Here is an 11,954-nt window from a genome sequence, read left to right as displayed (position 1 = left end):
GAGCAGTCAGCACGTGCCTCTCTTCTGTTGCTGTCCTTGTACCTGTGACTGACCCCTCATCACAGCCCGTGTAAAACCAGTGGCCCCCGTATTGTGGCCAGGACACCTGGGGTTCTGCCTGCCTTCCCTTGCACCTGGAACTTGCCCTGTGCTGTGCAGGTCAGTCCCTCTTCCTTTTCGTGCGAAAGCAGAAAGCCAGTTGCTTGCAGAATGTTGCACGAAGAGCTGGCACAGAAGGTTAATCTCTGGCTGCTTGGTGGGTGCTATGACTCATGCAGTTGACATGATTAATGTTATCTGAGCGCCTCTTGGACTCTGCTGTCAAGAATGTTTCTCTCTGGAGCATCAGGATGGCACATTACACAGCCTTACGGATTCCAATATGACCTTGATTAGCATGAGCCTGTGAATGAAACGGGTGCGATGCCAGTTGATTCGTCGAAATGCCTTTGTGTATTTCCCCCTGGGTACGCACCGATGATGCTGGTGTGCGCAGTGGCTGTGTGCAGAAATGGATCGTGGGTTTGTGGGACGGGGGGGTCCCTGCTTTATGGATCACAGCGTTCGATGTATAGGCCAAGTCTTGGGAAGCTGATGGATGGAGATATGACCGGATGCGCGGATTGGTTTTTCCAGGGATAACGCAAGAAGCTGCCCCCTCCCCTGGGCTGAGCCGAGTGTTTTGCTGGAGGCAGTGGGGAGGTGTGCAGGCGATTCTGGAACACTCGCCGCGGGATCCGGGGAAATTGGATACGGCTTCGACTCGGAGTAGCCACTCGGGAGTGCAGAGATGGCGGTATGGCCCAGATTGCGCGCCCTCGCCCCAGTGGGACCCAGCGCCACTCGGGATGGGATTCCAGCTGGCGATGTTCCTCCTTGACCGGCGGGGAGCCGATGCGGGAGCTCTCCGCCACACCACTGCCCACATTCCCAGGGGAATGACCGCTGCATCCGCGTGGGCTTCAGTAATATACAGGCGCTCCAAACTGTCACCCATGTTTGGGAAACCTTATCCCATAATCATAATACTTCTTATTAGCCCCCCGCTCCCCATCTTGCAACCTTCGTTCATCTGACTCTGGTCTCCTGTCCGTCCCCCAGGCCCGTCTACATCCTATGGGTGACAGGGCCCTCTCCTGCTGCGCCCCAGAGCTCTGGGATTCTATCCCCAAGGATATCAGAGTCCCCTTCCCTGAGCGCATTCAAATCAAGACTCAAAACCTGCTTCTGTAGAGGGGGCTTTTATTTAATTGGTTCTGCGTCTGTCCACTTGCTTTTCAACTGTATCCCAAAACCCTATTGTAACTGTAATCCTGCTGTCTCCTCTCACTGTGTGCTTTTTTGTTTACTGTAAAGCACTTTGAGAAGAGCCATAGAAATATGAATCATCATAATACCTTATTATTGCAGGCAACGGCACACTACGCCTTCAGTACACTTTTATTAGGCCGTCAGCCCTTCGTTTCTCGAAGTCAGACAGCAGCTGGGGTGTCGGCTGTTAACAAGGGTGCAAAAGACGCGCGTTCGTCCCGCGTTCGTCAGCTGTCGTTTGAGTTGTTGTTTTAGAATTTAACTGTAAAGAAAAAAAATACGGAATCCTGCATTTTCTTCACAGATAGGAGATGGAGCAGGTTGGTCACTACCGCAACCGTGTTGAAAGTCGTCTGGATAGAAGGTGATATGGAAATATAACGGCGAGGTTATATTGACTGGAAACAGTTATTTCTTCAGGTTTTTTGCCGCAGTGAGGCTGAGATCTTGGAAGGTCTGTACGGGAATGTAACACGCAGGCAATTATGAAGATTGAAAGAGTCGAAGCCCTTTTGATGGGTCAGATATATTCAAAGGAATTAAAAAAAACTCATTTAATAAAATAGTTGCTTTTATTTATTTCTCTCTGTATAGCAAAACTAGTAATCAACATGCTATTTACATCGAGTCAATGCATGTTTATTAAATACAGGTACATCTATAAAGAACATCACAGACAGGATCCTTGTACAAGACTTACAGAATTACTCAAGTTTTTTTTCTTCATTGAATAGTATTCCCACTGATTTTGTCAAAAACAACACGTTATGTTTTCCACAGCGGTTGTGAGATGCAGTACAGACAAACGTGCAGAAATTAGTCCGTTTCCTTCGGTTTTCGCCACTGCCCGGCTGTTCTCGTGATTAGACACCTCTGCCGCGCTCCTCCGCGCGAGCGCCGCACCCACCCCTCTCTCTGCAACTCCCTGAGCGAACCCCTACCCGACTAGAAGCGGTCGATCTGTAAAAGGCGCCATTGTAGCCTCTTAAATGGCAAGCGAATGGAATGTTGCCCGTAGGTGAAGAGATTAAACATCCTTATCGTTTGAGTTGTAGGTCCCTTGCGCTTCTTTCATTTAAAAAACAATGTGTCATAATTATAAACCACACTCTCTGTGCTTCAATATCTCTCGTGCATCGGCTAATAAAGTCCAATGACGTACTGTATTTTATGACGTCACTTAAGCCTCTGGCTTCTGAGTACCAGATAGAAAGGTAAGGGGTTTCAGCACGTAGTTTTTCATGTTTTTTCGCCACTCTTCTTTAAAGAAAAAAAAAATGTCACTACTAATTGTGCCAAAAAGCATAAAAAAATCCAAGGATTTATTTTATTTTGGCTTCCCAAACACTCTGCCACGCCTTCCATTTGTAAACGACGAATCCACAGGATCACACAACATTAGCAGCATGCCTGAGCTATACTACGGAAACTAACATACAAAAAACGCTTATTTTCACCGGAAAGTATAGCAACAACGGTCACAAACACCTTCAGATAGATTTTCCGGAAACACCCTGCAGTGACGGATGGGACCCAGGTGTTTTATAAGGCAATAGTTTACTATCACTAGATTTTTTTTTGTATACCGCTCTTTTTAAACTTCTATGCAAAAATGTTTGGAATGTATGATGTTTTGCACCGAAATTTGTCAAGGAAATAAATACGTGTGACCCTCAGACACATCTGTACAAGTAAGAAACCTCGGGTACAATGAAGAATAGGAAATTAGTGTAAAAAAATTCAGAAAACAGATGCCAAGTTACTTCCGACGGTTTTCCTTAAGTGTTCCTTTACTGCTTCAAATACAGCGATGATTTTTACCTTTAACCTGCCATACCCGCTGTGTGTACTTCAGGGCTTACAATTTCAAGTGATGACGATGAGCATGCAGCAATTTACTTGAAACCAGAACAGATTATAGAAAAAAATGTTACTTAACTCTAGTTATTCTATAACAAAGTTGGCTACGTCTAATATGTCTAATAACGATATTTCTGAATGCGGTGCTTCTTTACGAATACACGGTAACTAGCCTCTCTCTTGGTTAGTCAATTCAACCCACCTGCTCATTAGTGCCTGCGCCTCATTTAAAAGATCTATCAAATCGACATTTGATTCGAATCCCCTAACTTAACATTTGGCAGTGATTGCTTGTCCCTCGCCTTGCAGGTTACGAGTCCACTCCGAGTGAATACGATGTATGTAAAATTACCAACCTGCTTTTAAGGCGAGGCAAATACTGTTTGAGGTAATACAGGTCTGTACACCTCAGTTTTGTACTGTTTTGTGTCGTGTGTTCTAAGAACATAAAAAAACTATTAAAGACCGTCACGGATTGAGGAAAAACTAAACTACGAATCACATAGGCTTGGATTTCTGCTTAGTTTAACCCTGACACTTGTCGGTTGAATACTGTGAGATATGGGTGTAATGGCACGTTGGTCCGAAAAGGAAAAGTCCGAGTATCGAGCTCCAAAGGGCTCGAGTCGGGCCACCGAAAAGCCGACCCCGGGCTCCTGGGCCGGGTGAGGTAAGAGTTTGACTTCTGTGTCTCGCCAAGCCGGCTAGTGCGCCGTAAGGACACTGCGCGCAGCTCGGCGGAGCAAACTGTGACTTTGCCGCGCCAGCAGTCGTCCTCTCGTTCTCGCTGAAAGATGCCCATGGATGCCCTCTCCTAGGCGTCCGACACCTGGTCAGTCACGTCTCGTTCTTCCCTTAATGTAGCGCATGTCTACAGCTTGTTCCGAGTTAACGCGCCGTCTTCTTTTAACGTTCACCCTTACAAGAAAAACCAAATGTAGTCTTGTACTATGAGTCAGTTCTCGACTGCGCACGAACATCAAACCGAGGACCGCAGCCCCAGTCGGTCTTATTCGGCTCGTGGGTGACGATCGGGAACAGTCGGACTAGGTGGCGCGCGGCCCCTCTGTGTGCGTTCTTCTAAACGGCGGGAAAGAGCGCGAGCGACAGTGCTTGGAGAAGGAGAATCGTTCCGCCCACTGGTGAAAACAGCCTACCGAGAGAAAATGTTCGTTAAAACTTTTTTTTTTGCGGGGGGGGATTTTAAACACTTTTTAGTTTGAGTACAAAACCAGTTCCGCACAGGAGCAAAACGCTTTACTATTCCTGCTCTTAATGATGATATAGGTCGGTAAACCACGACATAGTTTCAATTTCTGGAACTAAGAATCAGCCAGGGAGAATTCTGTATAAAGTGCAAGTTCAGTTCTGTGATTCAGGAACGCAAGAAAGGCCACGTCGCTCATGTTCGACTGGTTTTGTGCTGGATCTGCTTCAGCAATATGACGCGGTAGCTCGCAGCAAACGTCTCCGACTCAGGCCGTGATCGTCACGTCTTTTAGGAGGCGGGGAAAGGGATTGCGGGTGTGTTGGGCTTCGAATACTTTAAGACTTCTAGATCACTCTGATCTACTCGGGCAGGTGACGTTGGCGCGAACAATGACGTCATCAGCCATCAACCCCCCCCATCCATAACGTTGCAGTCCCATCTCCAAGCATTTAAATCCCTGACGACATCTCGCTATTTTTTTCTTTCGCGTGCTGACCGTGGTTCGAGAGGCGGGAGCATAACCGATCTCGCCAGCCGTCAGATATTCAGAAAGCCGACTTAGAGCGCGAGCTGGAAGCGTGGGAGACCCGAAGTCGGTGACGTCATCCGGCCCGTGTCCGCAAGTGTTTTTGACGGAAGATCCTACAGGGACGCACGTTCTCAGCGCCACAAGAAGCCAAGCTTCTGCGACGGGGGGGGTGGCACAAAATAGGCTGACAGGTACGCGGAAGGTTAAAGGTACTGAGGTAGGTGATGAATGGGTCAGTAATGATATATCTGGACTTTCTTGAAGATGTGTGCTAGAGGCTTAATAACCAGGAATGGGTCTTTCAAAGAAGGCCACACAGCTGGATCAAGAAATGCAGGGTAGGGGGACTGGCACAGTGAAGGACTGGTATTTTTTTTCATATTTTAGTTCATTTTCTTCACTCCACCCCCACCCCCCACCCCTCCCCCTTAAAAAAAAACTGCTTGTCTCTGTTGGCAGGTTGGGCAAGGGGGTGGAGGGGAGTGAGGCCAGTGGCCATCTGGTTCCCCTGTCCGATTCATGCAATTAGAAAGTAACCCGGAACGACACACAAACATCCACTGACAGTACTAGGAGTCAGAAAACGGAAAGAGAAACCGGTAAAGGCATAAACATACAGGTCCTCCCTTCCGAACCAATGGAAAAAACAGATCTAATGGAACAGAAACGCACTCCTACTGCACCGGCTGGCCTGTTCTCACTAGAACATCCGAGGGCGCTTCAGGAAGACCTTCTCGATGAAGTTCTCCAGCTCTTCCTCGCTCTCCTGCCCCGGGTCGTAGTAGTCTTCGTCGCGGGGCATCAGCGGGATGGGCTTGGAGTAGTAGTAGGGCCGGCGGCGGGCGGGGGGCAGGGCGCGGCGGGGCGGGGGCGGGGGCAGGTAAGTTCTGGGGCGGATGTAGTTGGAGATGAAGAGGGCGCTGGGCTGAGGGCGGGACCAGGGCTTGGGCTTGGGCTTGGGCTTGAGCTGGTACCGCCAGGGCCTGGGGTCCAGGTCGTAGTCCAGGGAGTTTCCCAGGATGTCGTTGACGGACAGTTCCTGGTTGCGGAAGCGGGGCTTGGGGGGTGGGTAGTAGAAGGGGTAGTAGGAGCGGAAGGGCTTCTGATAGGGCGAGTAAGAGGGGTAGGATGAGAAGGTCTGCTTTTGCCAGACACGAGCGGCCTGCTTGGGCAGGAACTTGTCCTTCTGGCGCGGCTTTTGGGGGGCGGGCAGAGGTGGGGGTGAGTTGCTGCGGGGCGGTGGGGGCAGCTTGCGCGGGCGGGGCTCGGGGGCGTCCTTCTTCTTCTTCTTCTCCACGTCGTTGATGATGTCCACCACGTCGTCGGCCGGCAGGTGCAGCTTGCTGGAGATCTCGATCAGCTTGTCGATGGTCTGGGGGTCAATGTCGTCGTCGTCGTCGTCGTCGTCATCGTCCTCATCGGAGCGCTTGTCCTCCGCTGCGTTACTGCTGACCACGGGCAGCTTCTTGCCCCGAGCCCCTGCCAGGGAGTTCAGCACCTCTTCCTGCTGCTTCTGCTGCTTCTGCTGCTTCCTGTGTTCGGCCCCGTCCTGCTTGACCAGGTACTGGAGCAGGAGGTCGGAGGCGATGTCGGCCAGCTTCTCCTCTTCCTCCTTGGCACGCTGCGCCTCGGCTGCCTGCCTCCTCACCTCTTCCTGCTCGGCCCTGGCCCTTGCTTCTTCTTCCTCAGGGCTCAGGATCTCCTCCTCCTCTTCGTCATCCACGCCTTGGTTGGAATCCTCGAAGAAGTTCTGCCCCATGTACGACTGCTTCCCCCTCTTTGTGTCCCCCCCCAACTCCACATCTATTTTGTTCTGCTGTGTCTTCCCTTTGTTCATGGCCCCCATCACGCGCTCATAGGCCCCCAGTTCTTGTAGGACCTCATTGGCTTCAGAATCCAGGCTGGCCTTGTAACCCCCAGTTCTGTCCTTCCATAGTTTGGGCTTCCCAACTCCCCGCTCCACCACGTTAAGGGAGTCCCTCTCTCGTTTGGTGGTGGTGCTGTAGCTTTGCAGCTCCTCCAGCATGGCCTGCAGGTTTTCCACTTCCTGGGGGCTCAGCTGTTCCTCCTGTTCCTCCTGCCCTCCCCCCCTCACGCGCTCCTCCCCCTCCTCCCTCTCGCCCCCTCTTCCTGCCCCTCCAGCTTCCTGGCTCTTGCTCTCCACACCCAAACCTTCTTGGCTCCGTGTCCGACTCTTCACCCTCTCCGTCAGCCTCTCCTCCTCCTCTGCTCTCTTCCTCTCCTCCTCCTCCTGATCCCTCTCTCGCTCCTCCAGCCCCTCTTTTCCCCAGATCAGCTGCGACTCTGCCTCCTCACGCCTCCCCTCTTCCGAGCTTCCCCGGAGCGCCTCTCTCGCGGTCTCCCCCTTCCCAGCCCCCTCTCCAGCCTCCTGGTTGGCTCCCTCCTGCTGGTTCAGGGCCTCCAGCAGGACGGCCGCCAGGGTTTTGGGGTCCACGTCCTTGAAGAGCTCGTCCTCTGGCTCGGGGGCCGACCTCGCCTCTTTCTTCAGCCCTTGCGTCTGGCCGTCTCCCTGCTCTCTCGACTCCTTCTGCGCGGTCTGCGCTACTCCCACCGCCGGCGGGAGGGGGCGGGAGACACTCGTGGCACCATACTTCTCTTCTGCCCCTGGGGCAGCATCGGTCCACGCCAAGCTAGTGCCAAGCAGCAACAGCAACAGAGGGGCACTTAAGGTGTGTTGGCACGGGATCATGACCTTGAGATGGGCGCGACCCACCTGGCGGTGGAAAAAGAGAGGACAAGGATGAGAATGACATTAAACATCAGGAAGGAACAGTCACTGTTGGCTCCTCATTAAACTATTTGCGTAGTCTATGGTTTTATCACAGAATTCTCAAAAGGCACTCTTCCGTAGTGTTCTTCGTTAAATATTCACGGCTCATAAGGGGTTTGAATCTCATAATGTGAACTAAAAATCTGAATATGCTGTAGAATTAATATTGAAGCCATATATGATGTCACAGATACACAGTACGAATAACAATATCCTCCATCACCAACAGTGCTTTTCATCTGTGAAAATGTTGTAGTTTCATTAAACTACATACTTATTTGACAATCATCTCTACATTTAATGGACCCTTATTTATCTGAGCAGGTGGCAGTTGAGATCTGTAGAGGATTATTCACGGTGATGTGGCTCAGTTGTGCCCATACAGCTGCATCTGTTTTCACTTGGTTTGCAATGTGATGAATCATGACAGAGGCTCTGGGCAAATAGAGCCATGCTGTTTTTTTTCACCACGACCATCTTAAAAAAAAAAACAATATAAGGTGCCAACTACAAGAAGTACAGAAATGTTTTTATCATACAACATTTGAATGCTTTATTGCATCATCCCACATCACGCAATTTTGTTTCTCCATTTTTATAGTTCATTTTCTGACTCAGTTGCTTTGGATAAACACATCTTATAATACTTTCAGCAGTAATAATTCCCCATTTTGAAAGAGATCTAAAATTCCAGTATAATCCAGAATTGGAAGGGGTCAGAACTTAACCACTACCAAATCTGACCAAGGTTCACATCGCAAGACAACAACCTGTAGGAGTTGGACAACAATTTAGCAGTGGGAATGTTTCTCTCACACATCACCAAACACACTCGGACGTCAGTTCAACAGTCAGCAGATTGAAATAATAAAATGCAATATTAAGTTTAAAACAACATTTAGAACAATTAGAACAAGTAGAGGTTTATTTCATTCTGGAAGGAAATTAAAAATAAACACGTTTCAGCTGAGGAGCCTTCTTCAGGTGTGTCAATTATTTGTATCATAACTGGTGTTCTCCATGGGAACCATTTCTTTTACAGATCAATCCCAGTTTGTCGTGTGTTTTGAGCCGGAGTTCTGAAGGAAGACAAGATGGACGATTTTCCTCAAAGCAGCGATTGCCCAGAATTAGGCTTAATAGGACACAGCTTGCAAAACAGAATATATCTGGTATGGTGAATATAAAAAAAAGGTCACATCAATTGATTGCTGCTTCTAAGACACAGTGATTCTTTAAAGTGATTGATTGAATTTTAAATGCCCATTCTGGAGAAAATAGAGAGCTATGGTTTCTCAGGGTTTTCTGTCTTGAGCCATATACAGTAACTGGCTTTATTAGTGGTGGTGAAAGTAGCCTTTTGTCCATCTCTCTGTAAAACATAATGACTTGGTCAGCGTAGAAAAGCTGGAGTATGAGCACTATGCTTTAACGTCTCACCACATTTCCAGCCACTCTGATGCAGAACGGCTTCTCACAGCATCAGAGAAAATGCTAACCAATCTGTAATTAGTTTTTAACCCTGATCTTTCCTGACCTGATTGGCTTTCCTGATTGAGTGGCTGAATGTCTGGGCTACACATTTAGCATGTGTACGAGGGACGGATGAAGACGGAAACTTTGTCAGTGGACGCCACTGTCCTCCCCACCGCGGTTAATGTCTCGACGCCCACTCAGCCACCCGGTCTGTTTCTGATCACGCCATTGAACGAGGCAGAGGGGGGGTACCTGCTGGACGTGAGCCATTCGATCACCTGGCAGTGGGGCAGGTGCCACCCTCGCCCCATTCACACAACTTCACACCGACCACGGCCCGTCCACTGGACGTGATTGCGAACCCCTGCCGCTGACACGGCGCTCAATTCCCACCAGGGGGCTCCAATCCCGGATCTGCAGAGCTCCAAGACCGAAAGCGCACGCCTGATTGCCAGAAGATTGCAAACACCGACGGGCGACGGATGAACCGAACAAGCGGTCGGCTCAGTTCAGAACACTCTTAAGTGGTCCGCTAGTGTTGAAAAGGTTATTAGACTAGTAATCCAAATCAATGTCTACATTATTTTGACCGGTTTGACCAAATTCTAAATCATAAAGAAATTGTTTCAAGTCTAGAAATTAAGTTAATGCTGTGCATGAAACCCGCAGAATGGAGGCAAACTAGGACCAGGGTTGTAGACCCTTAATTCCTATTAAAAAGACTGAGCGCTGCTGACTTCACCTGTAGTAATTTCCTCTTTAGTACCCATTACTCTTTATTCATTCTTAGTAAAAATGACAGATGTAGTCATTTTCTTTACTTAAACTGGACACAAAGAGCACAGGTGAGTCTTGTCGACGCGGCGAAGTTTGCCGTGCAGCGGCACGGAGGCGCGAGCGCTGGGTCTGGCGGTTGTGCACGAGCCGCCGCATTATTGAATCACCGGAGAGGAAAAAAAAAAGGTCAGGTCTCGAGAGCCGTGCGTGGGGAGGGGGGGGGGGTTGTAAGGTGGGCTCGAAGCGTTGCCTTGGTAACCGGGGAAATCTGCATTTATTTTTTTAACCTCTTCTCTAATAGGAACTGTTTCTATAGCAACTTTCGTCGTCGATTTTTAGGAAAAGTTTATTCACCGGAAGCACACCGGTTGAGACGGTCGATCCGGTTGATCTGCGGCTCCTAGTGCGATGGGATCGTATGATCGCCGCGTTTGACTCCAGGTAGCGGAGCGAAGCCGCACGGGAGGACAATGGAAAAGTGAAGCGCGACCGCAGCTTCAAAGTGTTGCTGCAGGATTGATAGATTTTTGGGTTAGCAGTGGTTTTGTAAAGAGAACGGCTGCAGCTGCTGCCATCGTATTTAACATTTCACGGTTTAAAACTTTGCTTCTCCCCCACCTCCCCTCTAGTCTCCATTGGGCCATTCAATTCCCCGCTGGAATCTACCACAAAGGAGCAAGGTTATAGCTGAAGTGCTTCTTAGTCGGTGTCCGTCAATAATAACCCCCCATACCTACTGTAGTGTGTTGTAGCCGGCGCCTGTCTCGGGCTTTATTTGAGTGCTGTTCGCAGTCCACCGGACGCAAAGCAGAGACCGCTAATCGGAAAGGTTCACTCCCGGCCAGTCGGTGGGACAGCTGCCCGCTTTCCTCCTTACATCTCTGCACTGGCTCCCCGGCCGCTCTGCCATCTTAACCCTTCGGCCCTCGACCTTTACCCTTTAATCCGCCCCCATCACTGGCTTACACACATCGGCTTTCTTTCTATAAACGCCCCCCATCTCGCTTCCTCCCGCTCCCGACACTGTTGTAACATTGTTTTATGAAGTGACGAAGGGGGACCTGCACTGACTCGGACACTGGCCTGGAGGCAGCGCTGTGTCTTTTGACGAGACCAGCTGGTTGCTCCGAAGTTCCGCGGCTCTGTGTCCGGTGCGCTCGGAGCGCCAGGCTCCGATCCTAATCCCTTCCTAAGAAGCGCTTGCCCCGTGTAATCTCCGGGGGCTGGCGCTATTTTAGATGTCTTGCCCCCACGGGACAGACACGCAAGCCCAGCACCGCGTGGGCTCTTCACCCCGCTTCTCTCGCATCGCTCCTCTTCCCAGAAGCCTTTCTTACTATTCGCGGTATTATCGCCACTCTTTTCCCCGACGTAGGCGTTGCTCCTAATGCGGAATAGATTTCGGTTTTGGTTGCCTAAAGCTAAGGAAAAAACGTGAAGGGGTGACTTCTGGAGATCTACAGGTGTGTCTAAGATGACTAACAACGTGTCGTATAATGTTGTTGTTAGGTGATCGTTCACTGCGTCTGCGACTACAAGTACACGTATAACTCCAGTGTCATCCCCCGCAGAATCCCCCAGTACGACAGTGTCCATTTGAACAACATGGGAAATATGAAATGAGTCCTGTGCCCGAGTATTTATAACTTACATCGCACACTACAAACATACATTGAAACCGCACTTGAATTTCCAGAAAATCGTTTCATCTGGAAACCACAATACCTAAAATATTTTAAAAGACAGATTGTTTTATCAGCTGCTGTTTTAATGACGAACATCAGAAACATAAATGTTTTACTCACCCAGAATTTCTGATTTGGAAAGGCGAGCGTCACTGGCTAGCTTTATGTTCTATCTTTTCTTGTGTCACTTTCTAAAAAACAAAATCACTTCTTTTTTCTCTCTCTTTGTTGTTGTTGCTTTTCTAAATGCTCTTTCGGAACACTGAAGTCCGACGGCGCTACCACTACCCGGCGCGGCGTCTTAAGAAGCTTTTC

The 11,954-nt window shown here is 49.5% G+C and overlaps 1 protein-coding gene across 1 annotated transcript; it reads right to left on the bottom strand.

Annotated features, from left to right (window-relative positions):
- Positions 1-1,864: 1,864 nt before the first annotated feature.
- Positions 1,865-11,944, bottom strand: vgf (VGF nerve growth factor inducible). Its single transcript, XM_088627970.1, has 2 exons — positions 11,760-11,944; positions 1,865-7,644 (listed from the first exon to the last, which is right to left on the bottom strand). Exon 2 carries the CDS (start codon positions 7,618-7,620, stop codon positions 5,611-5,613), a length of 2,010 nt encoding a protein of 669 aa, XP_088484096.1. The 5' UTR covers positions 7,621-7,644; positions 11,760-11,944; the 3' UTR covers positions 1,865-5,610.
- Positions 11,945-11,954: the final 10 nt, after the last annotated feature.

This window comes from Lepisosteus platostomus, chromosome 4 (genome assembly GCF_059453375.1).
Source record: "Lepisosteus platostomus isolate fLepPlt1 chromosome 4, fLepPlt1.hap1, whole genome shotgun sequence".
Lineage (NCBI taxonomy): Eukaryota > Metazoa > Chordata > Actinopteri > Semionotiformes > Lepisosteidae > Lepisosteus > Lepisosteus platostomus.
Note: the sequence above shows the minus strand (reverse complement) of the source record. Positions and strands in the feature narration are given on the sequence as shown.